Source organism: Rousettus aegyptiacus, unplaced genomic scaffold, assembly GCF_014176215.1.
Source record: "Rousettus aegyptiacus isolate mRouAeg1 unplaced genomic scaffold, mRouAeg1.p scaffold_m13_p_5, whole genome shotgun sequence".
In the NCBI taxonomy this organism is placed as follows: Eukaryota; Metazoa; Chordata; class Mammalia; order Chiroptera; family Pteropodidae; genus Rousettus; species Rousettus aegyptiacus.
In genome coordinates, this window is record NW_023416308.1 from 120,976,975 (window position 1) to 120,999,989 (window position 23,015).

The window sequence follows — 23,015 nt, forward strand, 5'->3', positions numbered from 1 at the left end:
AGCCCTGCGACCTCCGGCGGGCGGCCCGGCGCCGGCCTCCTTCCTGGCGGGTGCGTGAGCAGCGATCTCGTCACCCGTGTTTTCTTGTGTAACCGCCATCCCCACCTGCCCCAAACACGTAGGAAGCGCCAGGCCGTTCAGGTCGTTCTGTGGGAGGAAATCAGTTCTCGACCCCGCGACCTGCGCAGGACGCCCCGCCGGCCCAGCTCGGTCCCCGAGGCCTCGGAGAATGTGCGGAGGCAGAGGGCGCGGTGCCAGCGTGGAGCGCCTAGAGCAGCGTTTGCACCTCGGCGTCCCAGCACACTTGCCGAGACGCCCACAGGGCTCTGGGAAGCCCCGGAGGACGCCCGGGGTCTGCTGGGAAGCTGGCTGGCCCGCAGGAGCAGTCCCGAACAGGACTGCTCTTCGACCCGGGGCTCGCACCCCCGGCCTCTGCCGCCTGGCGTCTCCATGGAACCCTCTCCGCACCCGCCTTCTCCCTAACCTGACTGCCCTGTTCTTTGGCAGGGGCGAAGGGCCATGAGTCGCCCACAGGCGGTGCTGCCCTGTGCTCGCTCCCCCAGCTGCCGACGGGGCGCAGTGATGAGCCCTCCCCCGGGGGCCTGGGCGTCTTCTCTCCGCAAGTGAGTTTGCTACTTGCCCAGGTAGTGGGCATCCGTGCGCTCAGTGACATTCCTGCCCTGTGCTGGACACGCATGTGGTGGCCGAGGGCTGGCAGGGCCACAGAGGGCACACAGGGTCCGAGACCACTGCTTTTCTGAGGATCCCCAACCTGGGGGGTGCAGCTGGGGCCCTCCACGTCAGCAGGAGAGCGGAGCAGGCGTCTTTGTCCGGGAACCCCGACTCTTCACGAGAGAAGCATGTGTGCGGGCCGCTCCCACCCTGCCGCCATGCTGAAACCGGTCACTGACGGTTCCCGTTCAGGCCAGCTCCATCTCCTGTCCCCAGGCCCGCAGGTGACTTCTGCGTACACAGTGCGGCTGGGGGCCTGGGAGAAGCCAGGCGCCAGGGCAGCCCGAGCCGGCCTCCGGCAGTGGCCACTGCGGGTGCTGGCGGTCGGCGTCTGCCCCGCAGGCACGGAGCGGCCTGGGTGCTCACTCAGCCTGCCGCCTGCAGACCAGGCGGTCACGTCTCAGGGGTCCTGACTGCCCTCTGGGCCTCGGCACCGGATCTGGGGAGGGGGCTCGCAGCCCCTGCCCTGCGGAGTGCTTCAGGCCGGGATGTGGTTTCTAGAAGGCGCCTGGCGTGCGGCAGCCGTCCTTGCCGTTGCTACCAGGTCTGCTGGCTTCAGGGAGACGGATGCGCTCACACCCCAGAGGGTGCCGAGCGCCGGGCACAAGCGGGCGTGAGGCCCGTGGGCCGCGGTGTCCTCTGGGCAGCAGGGCGTCTGCTGCGAGGCACAGGGGAGACTCGTTTCTGGCGGGGACTTTGGGTCTCGGGACGCCCTTTGCCAGGCACCACGCAGTCTGACGTCAGTGCGGGGACTCGGGCCCTCCTCTGGGGACGGTCACTGCGGGCAGGGACTGAGGAGCGCTTTGTAATTAAAGTCCTTGTTTTCGAGCACATTCTGTCGTCCCTGCTGGGGAGGCCTCCTACCTTTTTGGCTGAAGAAGTGCTGGGCTCAGCTGAGTTCTGCTGTGAGTTCCTGGCATTCGTAATTCATGTAAAAATAAATGTGCTGTCTCGTTGTGACCTCGTTGGCCTCAGTGGACCGTCTCCCGGGCCGGCCGGTGCAGCTGCCGCCGTGCGGCCTCTCGCTGCTGTCCCCCTGGGTGGCGGTGCTCGGGGCCGCGCTTCCTCTGGGGGTGCTTCGAGCCTTGTACCATTTCTCATCCTGCGTCGCCTCCTCCTTGGACTCGTGGGTCTAGGGAGGAGCGTTCGTGGTGACCTGTCCCCTGAGGTCTGAATTATGACCAGGAAGGAAGCAAAGTGTCCTCTGTCCCCTGAGACAGTGTAGCGGGTGCCGCTGGGGGCCTCATGGAGCGCTGTCCCATCACACCAGGCCAGGGCCATGCCCCTCAGTTGAGTTCCCATGCTGGCCGCCGGGCAGGGGCTGGGACAGCGCCACGGGGCGGGGGGGTGGAAGCTCACGTGCCTGGCGTGCACGCAGGAGGCCGGTCTGCACATGTGTGGCCTGGCCCCGGCCTGCTCCCTGTGCGGGGCCCTTGGGGGCCCAGGGTGGTGGCTGGACAGGGTCCGCTGGGCACCGTGCTCTCTGGGGCCTCCACCTCGGTCTCCTCCTGGAAGGAGCAGCTGGCCGTGTGCGCGCGGTCCTCATGCCACGCAGACGCACTGCCGAGCCCCGGGCTGTGGCATTGGAGCGGCGTATGGGCCGGGGGTCTGCTGTCCATCCGCCCACCTCTTGTCTGCTCCTTTCATGGGCAGCATCCTCCCTGCTCCTGTCAACACGGCAATTGGACAAGGTGCCCGAGGGCCCGCTTGATGGCCGTGCGCATAGTGGTCAGGGGTACCGTCTTTGCTGTCCATCGGCAAGACTTCGGTCCCCTGTCCGCTGCCAGCCGTGTGGCTGCGGGCCATCGTGTCAGGCCTCTGGGCCTCAGCCCTCCCACCTGTGGGGGCTGTTACCTCGCTGGCTGGCGGTGATGTCCTGCTGTCTGGCTCCTGGTGGGACTTCCCGCTGTGCCTGAGGCGGCGGCCACGTCACAGGAGCAGGTGCTGTGCTGAAGGATTCGGTGACTGGTGTCCCCACAGTGTCCCGGCCCAGCGCCGACCTGGCACGGAGGGGGCACGTCACGGGCGCGGCGCTGCGGGCAGCGAAGATGCTGGGCTCCGGCCGGCCGCAGCCGGGGCGCGTGGGCTGGGCCTCGGGGTCTGTGCTGCGGCCTCGTCTTCAGCCCGGTGGTGCAGCGGTGGGATCGGGACGTGGCTCCTGCAGACGCCCCCGTCGTCCTGCTGGTGCTGCGTGCCGATTCCGCTGCGCCTGGGGTCACGAGCCCTCCTGGGAACGCAGGGGCGGTTAGGGGCCTCCCCTGCCTCCGAGACCTGGCGTCCCTGCCGGGAGCCGTGCACGGGCAGTTTGCCGGGTTCTGCCATTTCTCTCCCAGTAGTACAGGCCATTCGATTTTTAATGAAAGTAAAGCACAGCCCCTTAAAGGACATTTGTAGAGGTCTGGGGTGAAGACCAAACTCCTGGGCTTGTGGGCCGGGGCCTAGAGCCTGTGCTGAGGAGGCCGTGGTTCCGGCTGCAGGGCCTGACCCAGAGGCTGCTTGTAGGCCACAGGGCCATGTCACGGGTCCTGGTTTGCTGGGCTCCCTCCAGGCAGGCCCCGTCCCCAGGCTGTCCTAGACACAGGCACCCACGGTGGGGCTGGAGTGCGTACGTCCTTGTCTTTGACTCAGAGCTTCCACGAACGCCCAGAGAGCTGGCCATGTCATGCTCCTGCTCAAACGACTGTTTAGACCGCCTTGCCAGGACTTGGATGAAATCCAAGTCTTCCATCTCCCCCTGACTGCCACCCTGGGGTCACCTGTTACACCGCAGCCAGCTCTGCCCTCTGATGTCCCCTCTTTGGCCAAGACACCTGACTTGTGTTCACGCTGGCCTGGAGAGCCTCCTCATTCTACTTGGCTGACCTCTGTGTGGCTTCACTGGCCATGAACTCTTAGAACATTTGGACTCCAGACTCAGGACCCAGACACAAACGGGAGTGAGGGCGGAGCTTCCCAGTTGTCCTAAAGACGCGTGTCCTGTCTGTCAGAGAGAGACTTGGAAAACCCTTCCAGTTAAAACAGCATCAAAAAGAAAAATCCTTAGGCATAAAGTTAACCCTGGGGGCAGAAGGTCTGTGCAGTGGAGATTGTACGGCACCGACGGGAGAAGCCGACGGCAGGAAGGACGTGGCTCTGTGCGCGCAGGTCAGGGGGTCGGCGCCGTCAGACCGTCCACGCCGCCTGCAGAGAGATGCGCACGCAGGTCAGGGGGTCAGCGCCGTCAGAGCGTCCACGCCGCCTGCAGAGACACGGGTTCGGCGCAGGCCTGTCACAGCTGTTTTTCACAGAACCGGGACAAACCGTCCTTAGGTTCGTGGAACCACAGGGAATGCCAGAGCGCCCGTGAGAACAGCATCCCACTGTGCGGTGAGGCAGTGGGATCTAGAACAGCGCGGTGCTGGGCACGCGGCCCAGCGGACCAGAGTCGCGACCCCAGAAGTGAAACCACACGCGTGTGCTCAGTTAGTTTATGGCAGAGGAGCCAGAACAGGCAAGGGGGAAACAACAGGCTCTTCAGTGAATGGTCTTTGGAAAACTGCACAGTCCCGTTCAGACGAATGAAACTCGACCGCGGTACCGCTCACGAAAGGAAACCTGAAGCGGATAAAGACTTGAACGGAAGGCCGGAAACCGTGAAACTTCTGGAAGAAGACGCAGGCGGGGAACTTCTCGACGGGGTTCTCGGCGGTTTTCTGGGTCTGACGCCTAAAGCAGGCACCGAAAGCGACAATGGACACGTGGGGCCGCGTCCAACTAAAACTCGCACAGCGAAGACGCCGCCGGGGACCGGAGGGGCGGCCGGCGGGGCGGGCGGGGACGGCCACCACCCACGTGGCGCGAGCGCGGGGGCTAACACCCCAGATCTGGCAGGGCCGGGGTCGGCGTTTCTCCAGAGACGCGCGCACTGCCCGTAGGTGCGAGGATCGGCGCTCAGCACCACGGTCGTCAGGGACGTGTGCGGCAGAACCCACCGAGATGCCACCTTGCACCCGTTACGGTGGCTGTTGCCCGAAAGAGGAGCGGTAACAGGTGCTGGCGGGGGCGTGGAGAACGGGGCCCCATGCGCCGCCCTGGGGACGCGGACTGGTGCGGCCGCTGTGGACACAGCTGGCGGGTCCCCAAGAAGTCCGAACGGAGCCGTGTGGCCCGGCAGCCCCTCCGCTGCGTCTCTGTCCACGCAGAGTCGTCGAGGAGAGAGCCTGCTCCGCGTTCACTGCAGCCTCATTCGCAGCGGCCGAGGCCCGGTGACCGTCGGTGGCCGGTGACAGATGGGAGAGCGTGCCGTGTGTGTGCACCAAGGAGGGTGATCCAGCCTCAGAAGCAGGAAACCCTGTCGTTTGCTGCCAGCGGAGGGACCTGGAGGGCATCGTGCTAATGAAGTCACTCAGGGAAAGACGGACGCTGTGGCCTCCCCTGTGTGCGGGACCCACACGCTAAGGAGGCCGCCCTTGCAGGGGCGGGGGCGCGGGGGCGCTGGGGCTGGGGCTGGGGAGCAGGGAGCGGTGGTTCGTGGTACAGACGTTCAGGGGACAGTGCCCGTCCTGGCCTTCCCCACGCTCGTCCCTTTTCTCCTGGGTCCCGGGTCAGCCCTGAGGGTGGAGCCGGAGCTGGCCCGGGGGCCCCAGGCAGCTGCTGGGAGCAGAGCCCCCCGCCTGCCCTGTGCTCGCAGTGGTGCTCAGCCTCGCTGCACCCTCCCGTACGTACCAGCCCGCGTGAAACTCGGGCACCACGACTCACGCGTTCGGCCTGAGCAGAGAACGGCGAGCCCAGCGGCGGCAGACGCACTCCCCCTCCGGGAACGCGCGCGCCGTGCCAGGGCCCGATGGCAGCCGCGGCAGGTTCGGCAGACGCCCCGTCCAGAGTGTGCGCTCGGCCGAAGTGGCATCGACCAGAAGTCAGCCCCAGAGACCGGCCGGCTCCCCGCGTTTGGGGTCAGGAGGCCCGTGTCCGGGTAGCGGTGGGACAGAGGGACTCGTGGTGGAACTGGGAGGCCGTGCGTAGCTGAGCGGTGACAAGACGCTACCTCGGGGGGCGCAGGCCGACCCGAGGGGGCCCGGGGCCCGGAGCCCGTGGCGTGGGGACCAGGGGCCGTGCGTAGCTGAGCGGTGACAAGACGCTACCTCGGGGGGCGCAGGCCGACCCGAGGGGGCCCGGGGCCCGGAGCCCGTGGCGTGGGGACCAGGGCAGCGTCCGAGTCCTCGCCTGTCGGCGCGCGAACCCAGGGGAAGGACGGGGACGCGCCGGTGCCCGCGGAGCCACTGCTGCGGAGTCGGAGTCGGCCTCCCGCAGCGCTGGGCCGCAGGCAGTCTTTGGAAATGGGAAGGAAGGGGGAGCGCAGAGAGGAGGGCCGGCGAGCCAGTCCTGGGACGGTCGTGCCAGGTCAGCATGGCACCGAGTTTTTAAAAACCTCGGCCCGCACCGCATGCCGCCCAGGGCCGGACGGGTGGTGCCGTGGGGAGCAGCGCGGGCCAGCCGGGGCCAGCCGGCCCAGGTCGCTGAGCGTGCGAGACGTGCCCGAGTGAGAGGCACCGGGTCCTGGGAGGAGCGTGGAGGGCTGCGCGTGTGTCAGTGCTGGTCACGTGTCGACGTGGCGTTCGGGGTGAAACCGTGTCTCTTTAAAACGCATTTCGCCTGCCCCCTCTTGTGTTTTAACGCGGCTGCTGGGGCACCTGACACGACACCCGCGGCGTGATCTGTGGCTCGTGCAGCGCGTGTCGTGGGAGGACGTGGCAGGTGCCGCTCCCGGTGGGCAGGGGGGGGGCGTACACGGGCCAGGGAGGCCGGTCACAGAGGAGAAGGCAGGCAGTTCGGCTCGCGTGGCAACGGGGAACCTCCGTCCCCCAGACGAGATCCCCAGGGGGTGACGAGGCCGGCCACCCGGGGCGCACGGCACACGAGGCTGACGGGCGGCCCACATACGGACCTCGGCAGGTGACAGGCAGCCAGTGTGCTAAGAAATGGCTGAGTCTCACGGACGCCTCACAGAAGGGGACCGCGAGCGGCCCAGCCAGAGGAAGAAGCGCCGATGTGTGAGTCGCGTGGGGCCGCCCAGGTCCGGGGCCGCAGCGGGCGCTTCCCTGCTGTCTCTGCTGCCGCGCCGCTGGCCGGACGGCAGCCGCCTTCCGTGCGTCACGCGGTTGCCCACGGCTCAGGCTCAGCCCCCGCTCCCTGCCGCCCGGCCCGTCCTGTCCTCCCGTCCGAGTGTGTTTACTGTCGTTGCGTAAACCAGACCTGGGTTTCCTGCGAAAGGGCGGGACACAGGAGCCGCGTGGGGCAGGACGTGGGAGGGCGCCCGGCTCCCGCCCCCTCTGAGCAGCCGCCCTCCCCTCTGCTCCCGTGGTCGGTGACCCCGAAGGCTTCCGAAACGCGCCCCTCTGGGTTTTAGCCGAGGCTTCCGTCAGAGGCGATGGGTTAACTCACCGGAGAAGCCTGGTGCCGGCTCTGGGCCGGAGCAGAGTCGGGCACACGGGCTGAAGGCCAGCCATACGCAGGTGCACCTGCCGAGTGAGCGGCACGGCCTAGGCTCCTGGGAGGCCTCGGGAGCACTCTGCTCAGTCGGGGTCAGAGGGGTCCTCGCGGCGCGTGTCTGCTGACTTGGCGGCTCTCAGCTTGCGGCCGTGCGGAGCGCCTGCCGCCTCCTCGCGGCTCATCCGCAGTCGCGTCCCTGTCTCTCGCTGCTGCACGCCCCGCCGCGAGGTGGGAGGCCGGGTCTGTGCACACGCAGGCCGTGGACCGCGCCCGGCGGTCGTTTCCAGACACTGGCTCTGCTCCCGGGAGCTCCCTTTCCCACCTTGACCCGGCGAGGCCTCCTGGGGCCTCGGGCCGCTCCGGGCGAAAACCGGCCCTGTCGTCAGGCGGCACGTGGCCTCCGCCTCCCAGATGTCCGGAGCTGGCCAGTCCCACTCGCGGCGTCCCTCGCCGTCCCACGTCCAGCATCTCGGTGTCACGATCCAGCTTTCCCGTCCCCCCTCCAGGAGGGCTGTTGGCGCCCAGAGACGGCCCGCGGTCGCCAGGCCCAGGCCGCGTCCTGCGGCGTGCTGCCTTTCTCCAGCTCCTGCTGTCCCTTTCGGTCCCCTCCGCTTGTTGGCCTTCGGAGGCTGGAACGTTCTCCGGGTGGAGCGGTGCTTCTGTGGTTTCCAGAACGTGTCGCCTGTGCCCTGTGGCTGTGGGGCCGGGCCCTGCAGTGGACAGCGCGGCAGGCAGGCCCTGTGGCCCCTGGACCGTCCCAGACACAGGGCGGAGACGGCGCTGCCCGGCCCACAGCAGTCTCCCCGAGCCTCAGAGCTGCGTTCGGGACCCGTCGTGAGAGGCGTGTTTTACGGCGTGCGCCAGCTCACACGGTGTGCGTGTGGTGCGTGTGTGCATGTGTACGGTGCGTGTCGCCGAGACAGACCGAGGGGCGTGTGTTTCTGTTGTGCGTGAGGCCGTTTAACTGTCAGTCTGACCCGCTGGACCGATTTCGCAGCCCACGTCAGCGGGTCCAGCTTGCAGGCTGACAAGCGGTCCTGGAGCGGGCGCGCTTCGAGGTGAGAGTGAAGGGAAGGGAGACTCACTGGCGAGGAGACGCGCCTAGGACGCGGCAAATCCAGGCTTGCGGCTCGGGAGTGCTTCCTCGCAGAGGGCGCGTCGGCCCTTGGAGGAGGAGACAGGAGGTGGGGGCCGTCTGGGAATGGGGCGTGCTCCCTGGGCCGGGCCGTGCCTCGGGGGGCTGTGTCCTGTCCTGCAGCACCACCCCCTCCCCCGGCCATGCAGCGGTCGGGTGGAGCCGGGAAGCTGCCGGGGCCTGAGCTGGTGCTCTCCGGAGGGGCGTGAGCCCAGCACGGCCTCACCCCAGGGGTGGCCTCGCTGCACGAGCTCGTCCCTGGCCCCCAGCTCGCTCTCTGCCCCTTTCCTGGCGTGCGGTCCCCTGCTCCCCTGTTTTCTCTCTCTGCCCCGTCCCTGGGGCGGGGGTCCCTCGTGTTCCCTGCTCTCTGGTCCTCGGCAGGCCCAGCGCTTCTCGCCTTTCCCCTCGTCTGTGCACACGGGGGACCCAGCGTGATGAGGGTGTGGTGCTGAATCCGAATCGAGACTCCCTTGAGAAAACGCCCCCAGGTGGTGCGTGCGCGTGTGGCATCGAGTTCGAATGAGGGAGCAAAGGCTTCTTCAGAACAGGAAGGGCCCTCCTCTTCTTTGAGCCTCTGCGGCACCCGCCTGGAGGCCGAGGGGTCAGCGGGGGGTCAGCGGGGGCTGGCGCGCGGGCTGCTTTCCGTCGGGGTGCACAGCGGCCCCTGCGTCACCTCCCAACCGCGGCAGGCGAGGCGCGCGGGCCCCGCTCCTTTCTTCCGGGGGGGGGGGCCTTCCCTCTTGGAGGCACCGGAACCCCAGACCTGGACGTGTCGAGTGTTCATTTTTCATTGCTTAAAGCAAAAGTGCGGTGGGTCTTTCTTGCTGGTCTCGCTGGAAGTTCCCGGGAGCCTCCCGCGGCCGGTGGGGGCTCTTTCACGGCCGGGCAGCGGCCCTGTGGGCTGGGGCCCGGTGCGGGGGGAAACGGCTAGGTGGTCGCCACTGTGCTGAGGTCAGAAACAGCGTTGCAAGGGCTCTCAGTTGATGCGTTTTGTCACATGCGTTCCATTACCGTCCGCCTGCTGGGCCCCCAGCTTGTTCATGGTCCTCCCCTTGACAGGTGGGACGGGGCTCCTCCCTTCCGTCTGTCTTTATTAACGGGGCTGAGCACGCATTTTTTTATCTTCGTTATCTTTCGTGAGTCTTCTGCTGCGACTGCTCACGACAGTCTCAGGGTGCTGTGTCCAGGTTCACGTGGTCACTGCTGAGAAAGGGCTTTTTCTGACTCGTTCCTTCAGAAGGCGACCGGCCGCTGCCCGGCGGGGAGGTGCGGCGTCCCCGCAGCGGCTCAGAGGCCCGCCGTCACCTCAGAGGCTGTGCTCCCAGGCTCCCAGAGCACATGGCGACCCCTGGTGGCCCAGGCCTCGTCCCTCGGCCGGCCGCCTTTCCTGTGCCCAGTGGCGTCCAGGGGCTGGTGCTGGGACACACCGGACCAGAGGTCAGTGTCCCCGGCTGGGGTCAGGTAGCTGGCTAGGGCCGTGTCCGAGTGCCCCTGCCCCGCAGGACGTCCCGTGCCCTCACAGCCACACTCCTCTGGGGCAGGGGGGCCGAGGAGAGGTGCAGGCCTCTCACGGGGACCTGTCTGGGACTCGCAGCAGGGAAGAGGGCAGTTCTGTCCGGGTGCCAGGACTTGGGAAAGCAGCCTCTTCCCTGTCCTGTGGCGGGGAACGGCGGCCCTGTGATGCTGCAAGCAGAGTGCACCCCGTGGCCACCAGGGGTCGCTGCCGGCCTGGCGGGGGGGCCGAGGGGCGGGGCAGCCGCGCCGGGGCAGGTGTTCACGGGAAAGCAAGCCTTTACCTAGAGTGGGCGGCTCCAGTGATAGGAGCGTCCGCTCCGACCCTGACCGCGTAGGCCTGGACAGGGTCCGGCCAGGCGGACACTGGCGTGTGGCTAGCCCAGTGAGCGCGCGAGGCCAGCTTGCTGGCACAGGCCGTGGGCCTGCTGCAGACTGGGCTGCCAGGCCCACCTTGGGTGCCCGTGTCCACGTGTAAGGGTCACGCGAGGCCTCGGAGGGCGTGCACCCACCCCCAGGCCCGTGTGCAGGTTCCCTCTGCATGGATGTAAATGCCCACCCTGCCACAGCACCCCGGGGCCTGGGCCAGGGTCACCGCCAGGATCAGGGACCCTGTCTGTGGCTCCAACAGAAAGGGTAGGGACCTCTTTGAGCCAGCTGTGTGGGGACAGGCTGGAGCCCTGGGTGCAGCTAGGTGGGGGTCGGCGAGCCAGGGAACGCCCCCCGCGGGCCTGTGGAAGGGGAATGGGGTAGGAAGTTCTCAGCCTGAGCCTCTCAGGGCCCCTGCCTCTGCGCATGGCCCTGCCGCCCCCCCAGTCCTGGTGTTTCTGTTAGAGGACCTGCAGGTGACCAGGCCGTACGTACAGGGAGGGGCTGCTCCCCAGCCTCCTCGGCAGCAGGAGCCGTGTCCCGCCTGTCGCCGCTCCCTCCCGGGCACGGAGCCTGGGCTAAATCTTGCAGCCGAGGCTTTTATACCAGCGGGGAGGGCGGGTGCCTTGGCAGCCCCGCACGGCCCCTCCCTTTGGCCTCCTGGGCTCGCTGTCTGCTTGGCTGGTGGAGGCTGAGGGCAGTGAAGAGATGGCATGTCACCTGCCCCGGTTGTGAGGCCCCCGGCCCCTCGGAGCCTGTGACGTTGCAGAGGAGCCGGTGAGCCCCGGTGCTCAGGGCCGTGGCAGCCAGCGTCTGTCCTCGCTGGGCCTCGCGGGGGCTGGGGCTCCTTCTCCCAGCACACAGGCTACGCCGCGTCGCGCAGAGGGGTGCTCCTCACTGGGTCTCAGCCAGCCTCCCACGCTCGGCCGCCTCGCCAGTGCCCAGGGCCGGCTGGCACGTGTCTGGCAGATGCTGGTGCGGGGCTGAGGCGGGGAGACTTGCCGGGGGCGGTTGGCACATGGCCTGGGCACCTCTGCCCTCTGCGGTCGGCGGTGGCCAGCAGCCAGGCAGGATGACTAGGCAGGTTCCAACAGCCCCTTTAATTGTTTGGAGTCTGGCTCGGCTTGAACTTGACATAGTGGTGCTGGTGCGGGTGCACTGGGCCCTGGCGTGCGGGGCAGCCTGCCTCCCCCTGTCCTCCTGGGGCTCCTCTGCCTGGCCTCAGCCCTGCTTCCCAGGGTCCCGGTGTGTCCATGGTCACCTGGTGGCTGGGCTTCAGGTGGCACTCGACTTCCAGCCTGACCCCTCAGGCCCTCCTGGCCTGCTGCCCGGGGCTCTTCCCTGACTCCCTGGGCCGGGCCGTGCGGGCCGTCGGGTGACTGTGTGAGGGCCAGGGCAAGCCCCACTGGGCCAGGGACCTGCTCCCGCCCTGCTCCTGCGCCCCATGTCTGCGCTCTGCCCCGCCTCAGCAGACCTGGCGCTGCCTGGACACCGGTGCCAGGGGGCACGGCCACCACCGTCCGTCGTCTGCAGGGCTCGTGGTGCGAGGCCTGCCGGGAGCAGTGCTGGGCTCGGGGCCTTCTCCTTTTCCGATCCCTCCCTCCGCCGACCAGCGTTGGGGAGAAGCAGAGCAGCCTTGCGCTTGGGGGTTGGAGCTGCTCGCCCCCCGAGGCAGCCCCAGGGCTGCTTGTGACGCTGAGTTCTGGCCAGGCCTGGAGATGAGCGCCGTGCCTCGTAAGCGCACCTGGCCCCTGCGGGGTGGGGGCAAAGGCCCTGGAGCAGGCGGCCTGTGCCAGGCTCATCTGCGCCTTAGCTTCCTCCTCTGTGAAATGGGGGCGTTGAGGTTCGAGTGAGTCAGCCCCTGGGAAGCAGTCAGCATGTGCTGGGGCAGTTCTGCGGATGCACAGGCGTCTCCCCCAGGCTCAGGGCACCCTTGCCCGCTGAGGCAAGCAGCAATAGGCGGGGTGCTGAGGCCTAGGAGTTGGGGTTCCAGGCGCTCGGGGCCTTTCTGTCATTCCCCCCCCACACACACACACACAGGGCTCCTGGCCTGCAAGGTCTCAGGACGCAGGTGGGGGCATGTGCCAACACCCTGGAGCACGCTGGGCCTCGGCTCAGGTCCCGGCCCCAGGGCACGTGGCCTGCGAGGGTGCTGCCGAGGGGGCCGTGGCTGCCGCCGGAGGGGTCGCTCCTTCCTCTGTCCCGCCGGGCCGTGTGGCGTGGGCACTGCTGGCCTCAGGCAGCTGCTTCAGTCCCCGTGTGGGGGGCCCTCGCCGCGGGGCGCCCGCGGAGTCGGCGTGCCCGGCCCCTCTGCCGCAAGCGCCGCCGGGTCTGCGGGGGCCACCGCCCCGTGCCGGCCCCGCTTTCGTTGCGTGGCAGCTCTGGTGGCCCGCTCTCTGCACCAGCAACGTGGCCCCACGTGGCGCATCCGATTGTCCAAAGTAATGGAAGCGACATGACTTCTTCAGCTTCCGCGAGTGGGGGTCTGGTTTTCTCGCGTGCCCGCCTGCCCGCCCGCTGCCGGCAGGTGGGGGTGGCCAGGTGGTCTTGCTGGGGCAGAGGTGGAGGGGGGCAGGGGGAGCCCTGGGCACAGGCCGGGCCTGAAGCGGGGAGGGGGAGGGTGCTGTCTGTGGGGCAGGGTCTCTCCGAGCGCTGAGGGCCGTGTGCCCACGAGGAGATGGCTGCTATGTGGGATTTCCGGCCCCCCCAGAGCCCCCTACGTTCTCACCTGCCTGGAATGTTAGGCAGAGCCGTTTGCCGTCGTGAAGTAGGTCAGGCACGGAAACGCTGAGGGAGCCGCCACACGCCGCCTGCATCCACCCGCGCGCACGCGGCGCCGGCCAGTGCCGCCTGCTCTCTCCGCGAAGCCAGCAGGTCGCGGGCGTGGAGAAGGCTCGGCTCTCAGCGCGCCGCGTGCGGGTTCCCAGCGGACACCGGGGCCGGGGCCCAGAGGGGCGGCGGCCGCGCAGGCCCTGACGCCTGCTCCTGGCGCGCTTCACCTGCGGAGCTGGGGGGCCTGCAGCCCCTTGCCGTCCGCGGCGCTGAGGGACGCCGTCCGGCTGCGTGGCGGCCGGCGCTGGAGCGTGGGTCACGTTGGACAGGACCCACGGGCCTGCAGGGCACGGAGCCTTGGGCTGCCCTGCGTCCTCGCCCCCTCAGCCCCTGGCGCCCCCCGACGTGCTTCCGGCGTGAGCGCAGCGTCCGCCTGTGTCCTGCGCCGGAGTGGGCGGGCGGGCGGGGCGGGGGTGCAGCGGGGAGAACGCGGAGGGGCGGGTTCTGGTGCCTGGGCGCTCCGGGGCTCCGAAGCCGGCCCTCCGCGGCCTCCGCGGCCTGGGCGTCTGTGCCTGCAGCATCTTTGCTGCCAACCGGGTGCCGGTGCCAGGAGCCCGTGTCTGGCTCCCTCGCTCCCGGACAGCAGCGCTCAGGGTGTCGAGGACGTCACGGCAGCCGTGCCAGTGCGACAGAAGCGCAGGGGAAGCGGTCAGACCGCAGGGCGAGGGGCACCGCAGGGTGAGGGGCACCGCGTGGCGAGGGGCACCACAGGGCGAGGGGCACCGCGTGGCGAGGGGCGGCGGGGCGCTGGCAGTGTCCGCAGGCGCCGCGTGGGACGGGTTCGTGCGCGAGGGCAGGAAGGACTCGGCGGCACCGCATGTCCGGGGCGGCCGTGGGTGCTGGCCAGGGGCCTGCGCTGGGAGCTGCCATCCGGGCAGGACCCCAGAGGACGTGGGGCTGCGGGATCGTGGGAGCGGCACGGCCTGGAGGCCGGCGGGGGCTGAGGGAGACAGGGGCCGGGAGGGGACGGTTAGGGAGAGGCACAGCTGCCGGCAGTGACCCAGGCACCCGTCTGTGCAGACTCACCTGCACAGCCAGCCACGCCTTCACACCTCACACCTGCACACCCGCACTCACGCAATGGACAGACACGCGCACGTCTCCCTCGCACACACGTACACCTCATACGCACAGGTGTACTCACACGCATTCACACGTGCGTACGTCTCACACCTATGCTCAGGTAACACCTACGTACACTCACACAGGTACGCAGGTGCATACTCAGATACACGTTCGTGGGTACACATTGACACACACGCACACACACTGCGGCATGCAGCCCTGGGAGTCCTCGTGAAGGCTGGACAGTCCAGATGTTTTTCTCGTGTAGCGAAAACTTGGTAAACGAGTGCACTGAGCGAGCCGTTCACGGTGCGCAGGTGCACGTGGCAGCTGCCCGGTCTGATGCGCTGAGGGTTCGCGTGGGTCTTTCGTCCTCAGAGCTGCCCTTCCCGTTCCTGCGTGCACCCAGCCGAGTGGCCGGCCAAGGGCTCAGGTGGCTCTGTCCATCCTGGAGCCCCTGCCCTGGGCAGCCCGTCCCGTCTGGTCCCCTCCAGCAGGTGGCAGCCGCCCGTGTGGTGTCCACAGCCCAGCCGGGCGGCACCTCCCAGTGTCTTGTCTCCGCCAGGCTGGGGTCAGGCTGGGGTCTGCTGTCGGCCCCAGAGAGCCACCCCGGGCTCCCTGATGGGCCCTCCCCCCCCCCCCCCCAGAGGCGCCAGTTTGAAGGCGGCTGAGACACGCCCTCGCTGAGCCGGACTTGGCCCGCGTGGCCTGGAAAAGGAGCAGCTCTGTGTGCGGCCGGAGCCTCCCTCCCGCGTCCTCATTGGCCGGGTCAGCTGGCTCCCGGTCAGGCAGGGAGGGCGCGAGCGGGCGCTGTGGCCTCCCGCTCTCCTTCTGTGCCTCTGCGCTGCCCCGCCATGCTGGGGGACCACGGCAGCCTCCCCGCAGACCGGGCTCTGCTCAGCCAGCCCCCCAAAACCGGACTCAGCTGCAAAATGGTGCTTCAGGCAGTCGGCAAAGTGCTCAGGTGAGGGTGGGGGGCGGTGTCCGTCCTGTCCCTGGTCCCTGCCGCTGAGGGCAGTCTGGGCAGCGGCGGCTGCAGCCGTCCCCGTCTGCCCTGGCGTGCAGCCCCCCTGCTGGGCCGCGGGGCCGGCGGGGCTGGGCGCAGAGCCAGCCAGCAGGTGTCTGCAGCAGGGTGGCCTCCAAGTGTGTCACCTGTGCTGCTCGGGGAGACGGGAGCATCTGCACCTGGGCGGTGAGTCGGGGCCCCCGTCACTCCTGCCTGACCCTCGCGCGCCCTCCGGACGGGCCCTCCGCCGCCGACAGGGTGTCTGGCCTGCCGTCCCCAGGCGTGGCGACCAGAGCCTGTCCACGAGTGGCCCAGTCCGGAGAACCGACGGGGGCCGCAGCTGGCCGGCCGCTGCGCGGGCACTGCCAGAAGCGCCGGTCCCGACCGCCCGGCCCCTCCGCCGCGCCCCCTGTGCCCCGCGCGTGCGTTTAGGGCGCAGCACAGCGTCTGTTCTGCCCCAGCTGGAGGCGGCGGTGCCGGGGGGTTGGGGGGGGCGGGTCCTCACAGGACCACCCAGAGAGGGTCACAGGCGAGACCGGTCAGAGGGTCACGGGCCAGTCAGGGCCTTCAGTGTGACAGCCGCACATCTGCCTGTGACTTCAGTGGGCCGTGGTGTGAAGTCGGGAGAACCTCCTGCTTCCCCAGGTGTGGCTCCGCGGCGGGTGAGCGGGCCCCGCGGGCTGGCCGGCGAGTTCCAGAGCCCGTGCGTGCCGGCGCCTCCCCACCGCGGGTCACCGCGTGCCACCCGGGAAACGGGAGACCCGCCGCCAGCTCGCCAGAGCGCCGCCTGCTGCTGTCACGTGCGAGACCGGAAGCGCGGGCAGGCCGGCCTGTGCTCCAGGGCGTCGGTGCAGACTGGGAACCACGACCGTGCGCGCGCGGCAGGAGGGGCCGGAGGCTGAAACGGGCTCCGCAGAAGGCAGACAGCAGGACTGAGCCTCTGAGCCGCGGCCGCGCCCACCGTGCCAGCAGGCTCTGCGGGAGACAGGCCGAGGCCACCTCGCTGGCGGACCAGGGAAGCCCTCACGGCGAGGGTGACAAGTCGGGCCGGCGTCGGGCAGAGCGCCTGCGTCCCGGGCGGAGAGCAGGGCGCGCAGCGGGCCTGCACGTCCTCCCCAGTCTGCCTGGGGCTCTTCCTCCCCGTGGGACGTGAGGGCCGGTGAAAGCCTGCCCGTCGGGGGGCTGCCCGCCAGGCGGTTAGACTGGAACAGCCTGCTGTCCCTTTCTGTGGCATCTGACCGGCCGCAGCCCGTGGGTTTGGCGGGGGCTCGACGGGGGTCTCCTGGGGTCCACCCACCGCTGCCAGGGCTCCGTGACGGAAGGGGTCGCGGTGGTCCCAGGCCCCGTGAACACGGCCTCGGCGGGGGGCCTCCGAGCATCACAGCGGTGGTTTTCAGGTGCCACCTGAGGCCACTGCCTTAGAAACGGGAGCCCGGGGTGGCGGCGAGCCCCACGTTCCCCAGCCCCAGGGGATGGGACGTTCACGGAGCTCCGAGAGTCCCCTGTGCCGTCCGTCCGCTGTGCGTCTGTGTCCTGGCCATCGGGGTGACAGGACTGGCCCCAGTCGTCAGCCCGGGGCACGGGCTGCACACCCGTTAGTGGCGTCCCTGCCCAGCCGGTCCCCACAGCATCCTGGGCGGGAGGCCAGTAGAGTCGAGACTCGGGGCAGCTCCGCTCTGCGGCGGCGGGCAGGGCCCGTGTGGAGGCCCAGGCGCCGCCCCGGGGTGGCCTGGCGGCGGCGGCTCAGGGCAGCACCCTGCTGCACTGCCTTCCCGGCCCCCAGGTGTCCTCTCTGGCCGCCCTTCTCCACGCTTCCCCGACGTCTCTCGAGCACCGCTCCCTGATCCACCTGCGCCCTTCTTCTGGCGATGGCCGGAGCTGTCTCAGCGTCCTTGGGGGGTCGGGGACACAGCAGGCTGAGCGGGACTCCAGGCCGAGTGGAGCACCCTCCGCCCTGCCCGTTCTCAGTGGGCGCAGCCGGCCCCGCCTGTGCCCAGGGACCACGGGCCCCTCGCCCAGCATGACCGGTGCCTCGGGGCTCCGTCCTGGTCCCTCCGCCTGGAAGTCCTTGCTGCTCGGAGGGAGGGACCACCACGGAGGCCGCAGGGTCTCTGCGTCTGGGGACGCCCGCCCCCTGCGCCGCGGGGCGGGTTGGCGGCTGGCACGCCATGCCCCCCTCTGCCCCGGCCCCCTCAGGGCGCTCTGGGCAGGTGGGGGCCTCCGCGGTGCAGCCCGGCTCCGGGGCCCCTCCCTGACACTGCAGACAGCGCGGCCACCCCCGCGGTGCGTCCAGCGCGTGGCGCCTCTCGCTGCCTTGCCCGGCACCAGTGGGCCACGTCTCCGTGCCGGGGTCACGCTGAGTGACCGCAGAGTCCCTCCCGTGGGACTGCGCCGCGGCGCGGGGCGGGCTCTGGTAGACAGGAATGTGCGTGCCCGCTGGTGTCCTGCCCGTGGCCCCTCAGCCACTGCTCGCCCCCCGAGGGTGGCTTTGTGTGGTCACTTGTGTAACGGCCCCCTGAAGGCCAGTGCTCATGTCTGCGAGTCACCAGGTAGCACGGCTCCCGACTGGCAAACCGGGAAGGCGGGTCAGGCCGCCAGCTTCATAGCCGGGGCTCCCAGGGCACCCCATCTGCACACACGACCAGCAGGCCGAGGCAGCGTGTGGCCAGCCTGGTCCAGGCCGAGAGGCTGTCTGGCGGGCGGACACAGGGCGTGATCGGAGTGGAGGCTGGCGCAGGGTTCAGGGAGCATCCTGCACGCTGGTCCCTCCTGCCTGGGCCGAGGGGACGGGGACCTTCCAGGCCAGTCACGGCTTCCTGACAAGGTGGCATATCTCTCAGTAGCGGAGGCTCAGGGTCAGGAGAAGGGCTTCGGGCAGAGAGCGTCATGACCTGCCTGCTCACCCACGCCAGGTGGTGCGTCCGAGGACGTCCACGGAGCCCCCGGTGTCCCCAGCCCCTCCTGTGTTCCCTGCCCTGGGGGAGGCGGGGAGCCTCCCTGTCCAGGGCCGAGGGGCCGCATGGCCCTGAGCCGCTCATATGCACATGGCCTCCGGGACAAGCCCCACCGCATGGCGGGACCCCCAGAGTGCGCAGTGTGTGTGTGTGGCCTGTGCCTGGCTCAAGCCCCAACCCGGCCCGTTCCCAGGACACCGTGGCCCTGCCTGGCACTCGTCACACCCAGCACGGAGCCCAGAGGCCCTGCTCACATCGCCTTTTAAGGCGATGGTGTGCTGTGAGCAGTCAGAGGGAAAACGTTTTCCTGGCATTCGGGGAGCATTTTTCCTTCCTGTTTCATTTAAATAAACCACCAGCAACTTTTCAAAACAGAACAAAAAAAGGACAAGGTCAGGGAGCCGCAGAGGTCAGTCACCTCTGTGAGACAGCCCCCCAGTGCGCCTCGCCAGGGCTGTGGGTGGACGGCCACGGAGGGTCCTTAGGGTGGCGATGTCCGGCTCGGTCAGCAGTGCGTTTCCATTTGGGCAGCGGGGACGGCGACAGAGTCCGGGAGTGGGCGGGTTTGCCTCTGCTGGTGTGCGGACCTCGAGGGGGTGAGCCGGCGGGGCCCGGCCAGCGCCGACCACGGCGCCCCCGGGGTGCAGGCGTCGGGGCCGAGACGGGCAGCCGCAGGGTGGCGGGCCCGACGGCGGGGCTCGCTGCCGGCCCTGCAGGGGTGCGCCCGCTGCCCCGCGAGGCCGTCCCTCTGGCCTGTGGCTCCTCCTCAGGGCGGTCCACTGGGCGCTCTGTGCCCGCCTGCGGTCGCCCTCTGTCCAGGGGCAGGGCCCTCTCTGGACGACCGCGCTCCGAGTGTCACCCAGGCAGCCTTCCCTGCACAGTGAGCCTCCCAACGGTGTCGGTCTGCCGCTCGTTTTCACAAAGTCGTGGTGCCGGCCATTGAAGAACCCGGTTCACAGAGGAGCCGAGATTCTGAGCTGTGACATGAGGAACTTTCCCTTCGGGTGTCCGAGCCGTCCCCCCGGGAACCCAGTTCTAAACATCAAAGTGGTGGTGGCCTTGCTCCGTGCTGGTCCCTGGAGGTGGGCGGGCGGTGGAGTTCCTGCTGCCCCAACCTGGACGCCGGTGCTCCTCTGGGGGCCCCACGCCAGGGCCTCTTTGCTCCAAGGCACGTTCTGCCCGGGCAGGCCCCTCTGTGTGACAGTGACCTGGGCCAACCCTGCGTTCCCAGCCATGGTTCCGGGCTTTGATCTTGGGCAGCTTTCCTTCTTGGGGGACACACCAGGCCTGCCTCGGCCACGTGCCACCCCCGGCGTGACCTGGAGCAGCCCACGGGAGGCTGGTTGGGGTGGCGGGGTCGCGCCCTCGGGATGAGGCTGCTCGCCGCACAGCTCTGGCTCCTGGGGTTTCGCGGCTCAGGCTCGAACGGAACCGCAAACGTTCTGAAGTGTGTCTTCATCAGGGTAAAAACAGCCGCAACAGCCCTTCCGCGCTGAGTAACAGCACGTTTTTATGGAAAACAGCTGTTTTCCCAAACAAGAAAAACACTCAGCGAGCAGTGGCTGTTCCTGCGTCTCTCATCCGGCTCCCTCCCTCCTGTCCCTGGAGACCCGCGCCGTGCGCTGGGAGGGAGCGCGGGCCGGGGCACGGGTGCCCTGCGGCGGCCCGGCTGGCTGGGCCTCGGGAGCATCGGCGCACGGTCGGTGCCGTTGGGTCGTGCGCACAGGACACACGCCCGCCTGCGGCGGGACTCTGCTCAGAGGTCTGCCGGCACCGGCGATCCCCGTCTGTCCTGCTCGGCCGTCCTGCCTTGGCAGCCCAGGCCCGAGGCGTGGGCCAAGCGGGCCGCAGGGCTCAGTGTCGCACGCGGGGGTGCCGGCCAGTGGGGCCACCACCCAGCCTTCGCGGTCCCAGAGTTCCAGGCTTGGCCCTGTGACGCCAGGCCTCCGCTGTTGTCCTGCAGCCTACCGTCCCCCGCATAGTGGCAGCTCGGCTCTGCTGGTCAGGACACGGGCCCCTGACCCGGGCACAGCACGGGCACAGGGCAGCCTCTCCCTCACCCGGCAGCTGGCGGGAGCAGCACCTCCTGAGGCGTCTCTGGGGGACACCAAGGGGGGCCCCCACGCCCGCGCTTGCCACGCGGCGACCCCCGCTCCCTTCTCTCGGCAGGAAGTCCAAGGCGAAGCCCAACGGGAAGAAGCCCCCGGCGGAGGAGAAGAAGGTGTACCTGGAGCCGGAGCACGCGCAGTCCCGGATCGCCGAGTGCGAGTTCAAGGAGCTGGTGGCGCTGCCGCGCGAGATCGACCTCAACGAGTGGCTGGCCAGCAACAGTGCGTGGCTGGGCGCGGGGCGGGGCGGGGGCCGGGCGCCAGGGAGCAGCGGTGCCGGGAGTGCGGCCGCGAGGCCGGCAGCGCCGTGGCCGTGGGGAGGCCGCGGCTCGTGCAGGGGCCGGCAGCTGTCACCCCACCCGCCGTGCGAGCCCGGGCGCAGGGCTCAGGGCCACACCAGGTCACCTGCCCTGGGGGTGGAGTCCCATAGGGCGCTGGTTCTCTGAAGGGGGTGGGCTCTAGGCCGGGTGCCCAGGGGTGCCCTGGACCCAGCTGGTGTTGGTAAGAGCGGGGCCCTGAGTTTGAGGGGCGCTGGCCTCTTGCTGGGATGGGACGTGTGCCCCACCCTTTGTGCGGGGGCTGCAGGCCAGCACCCCAGGCCCGTGCCGTGCACCAGGGCCTTCGTCTCCGGTCTGTGGAAAGTGGAGGCCGCCCCAGGGTTCACGGACCGAGCACCGGTCCCCCGGGCGTGGGACGCGTCCGAGGCGGTGCTCACCAGGACCCTTCTCTCTTGCAGCCACGACGTTTTTCCACCACGTCAACCTGCAGTACAGCACCATCTCGGAGTTCTGCACGGGGGAGGCGTGCCAGACCATGGCCGTGTGCAACACGTAAGTGCCGCCTGGCCGTGGCCGTGGCCGTGGCCGGGCCCGCGGGTGGCGGGGGCCGTGGGCCTGCCGCAGCCCCGTCCTCAGACCCCCTCGCACTGTGTCCTGCGAGGCTTCCCGCCCTCGGGGCCTTCCTCAGCGGGCGGCTGTCCCCCCGGTGCCCAGGGCCTGCAGAGGACGGGAAGCAGAGCTCAGCCAGACTCTGGCCTCATGGGTCCTGTGAGGGCACAGGGCGCCGGGAGCCAGGCAGAGGCCAAGAGGCCATGTTCCCAGGGACAGGGCCGTCTCCACCGGACACGCTGGCTGGCTTCCTAGGACAGCAGAGCCCCGCACAGCTGCAGGTGCTTCCCTGCTCTAGCTCCTTGTCCCCGAAGCCAAGGCTCTCCCTCAGAACTCCTGCTTGGCCAGGGGGAGGAGGCTGCCTTGCTGGCTGCTTGCGTGGGGCCGGGCCGCCCCCTTGGTGGCCTCCGGCAGGCCTGCTGCCAGCCGCTCAGCTCCGACGGTCGGCGCGTGTCCTCCGGGAGCACCCTTCCCCGAGGAGCCCGGGCCCCCTGACAGCTCCGCAGCGGCTCCCGAGTGCAGCGTGGGTAGGGCGCTGTGTGGCCCAGGCTTGCCACCGGCCCGCGTAGCAGAGGCGGGGGAAGATGGACACGTGGGTGGGAGGCCGGCGGCCGAGGAGGGGCGCGAGGGCGCCCTGGTCGCCCCTGGCCGGGGTCGGAGGACATGAGCGCATGGGGGCTGGCGCCTTGCTGGTGACGTCATGTCCCCGGGGGCCGTCCCGGCCGCGCCCCACCCGGACGCCGCTGGCCGGCTTCCTGGCCGGGGCCCAGCTGGGAGCCGGAAGCGGAGCTCCACGCCCGCAGAGCGCCGCCCTTCACCCTGGGCACTGCGGACGGCACGGGCGCCCCTCGGGCCACGGCTCAGCGCTGCGTCACGCGGGAGCTGATGCGGACAGTGGCAGCTCCCTGCTCCGCGCCTGTCTAGGGAGCCGCTGAGGGGCGCCGCGGTGTCACGTGCGGCCCCGGCTGGCCACCGTGAGGCACGGCCCAGGGCAGCAGGGGCAGTGCAGGCGGGCAGTGCGCCGGGGCAGGAGGGCGCGGCCGCGGGCGGGCGGTGGGGAGCGGGGCTCGCGCGGCACTCTGCCCCCGCACGCCCTCGGCGTCAGCGTGTCGGGAGAGCGCAGGGGCTTGGTGCGGGGCCGCCCCGCGTGCGGACCCCGACTCTGCCGAGTGCGACTCGTGGGTCTGGGGACTTGAGCCCGCTGCTGGCTCCGGTCTGTAACCCGCTCCACGGAGCCGTCGTGATGAACCGGCGTGCGGGCACTTCTCTCCTGGGACTCGTGCGCGGTCACAGGGCGGAAGCTCTCCAGCTCGTTTCAGAGGAGAGGGGTTTGTCAGAGGTCCACAGCGCCCTTTGCTGTCCCCGGGCTAGCACGTCCACAGGAAGTGGGGCCGAGGCCCGTTTCACCCGCCAGTGTCTGCAGGACAAACCAGCAGATAACGTGGGCGTCTCCGAAGGGGAAGAGGAAAGGCCATGCTGAGAACATACTGGAAGCAATCGCGTCTGCACACTTCCCGTCAGTGAGAGAGGAGCCCGCAGATTCAGGAAGCCGCAGGCGCTCCGCGAGGACAGTTGCGGCCACGCGCAGACGGGAGGGAGGGGACCTTGCTGGCGGTGGGGCCTGCGCGTGGCGCCTGTGCGGACGCCGCGGGTGGCTCCGTGACGGGCCTCGGGGCCGGCGGGGGCAGTGGCCGCTGCAAAGCCCGGCGCCCGGTGAGATACGGCTGTGGCTCGGGCGAAGAACCCCGAGGAGCCAGCAGACCCGCTCCGGAGAGGCAGCCAGGACACGTGGGACCTCTCAGAGGGGAGCAGCGTGCGTGGAAGCGCCAGGCCGCCCCCCTCCCCGCGCCTTCCTCAGAAGGCGTCTGGTGGGCGAGCAGACGGCTTCAGGGTGTGCAGAGGGGGGACAGGGCCGCGCCGGCTCGGGGGCACCCAGGGACCCGGGGG

General features: G+C 69.6%; 2 protein-coding genes across 3 annotated transcripts in view; both read left to right on the plus strand.

The window, feature by feature from the left end:
* The window catches only part of MOB2 (MOB kinase activator 2), a 34,978-nt gene that overhangs the window by 9,318 nt on the left and 2,645 nt on the right, over positions 1-23,015 (plus strand). The window contains exons 1-3 of one of the 2 annotated variants that reach the window (XM_016146208.2): positions 14,867-15,077; positions 20,243-20,403; positions 20,918-21,011. In XM_016146208.2, the coding sequence (XP_016001694.1) occupies positions 14,968-15,077; positions 20,243-20,403; positions 20,918-21,011 (365 nt within the window). In that variant the 5' untranslated portion in view covers positions 14,867-14,967. Of the gene's footprint in view, positions 1-14,866; positions 15,078-20,242; positions 20,404-20,917; positions 21,012-23,015 lie in introns of those variants that run through there. The other variant, XM_016146209.2, reaches the window with a different exon arrangement.
* On the plus strand, positions 17,734-20,233 carry LOC118602869. The gene is made up of 2 exons (XM_036221147.1): positions 17,734-17,840; positions 17,998-20,233. The coding sequence occupies exon 2, from the start codon at positions 18,006-18,008 to the stop codon at positions 19,014-19,016; it is 1,011 nt and encodes a 336-aa protein (XP_036077040.1). The 5' UTR covers positions 17,734-17,840; positions 17,998-18,005; the 3' UTR covers positions 19,017-20,233.

Bases quoted from the DNA above. Each gene is read 5' to 3' on its own strand.
- LOC118602869 (XM_036221147.1), top strand. From the start codon at position 18,006: ATGACCTGCCTGCTCACCCACGCCAGGTGGTGCGTCCGAGGACGTCCA.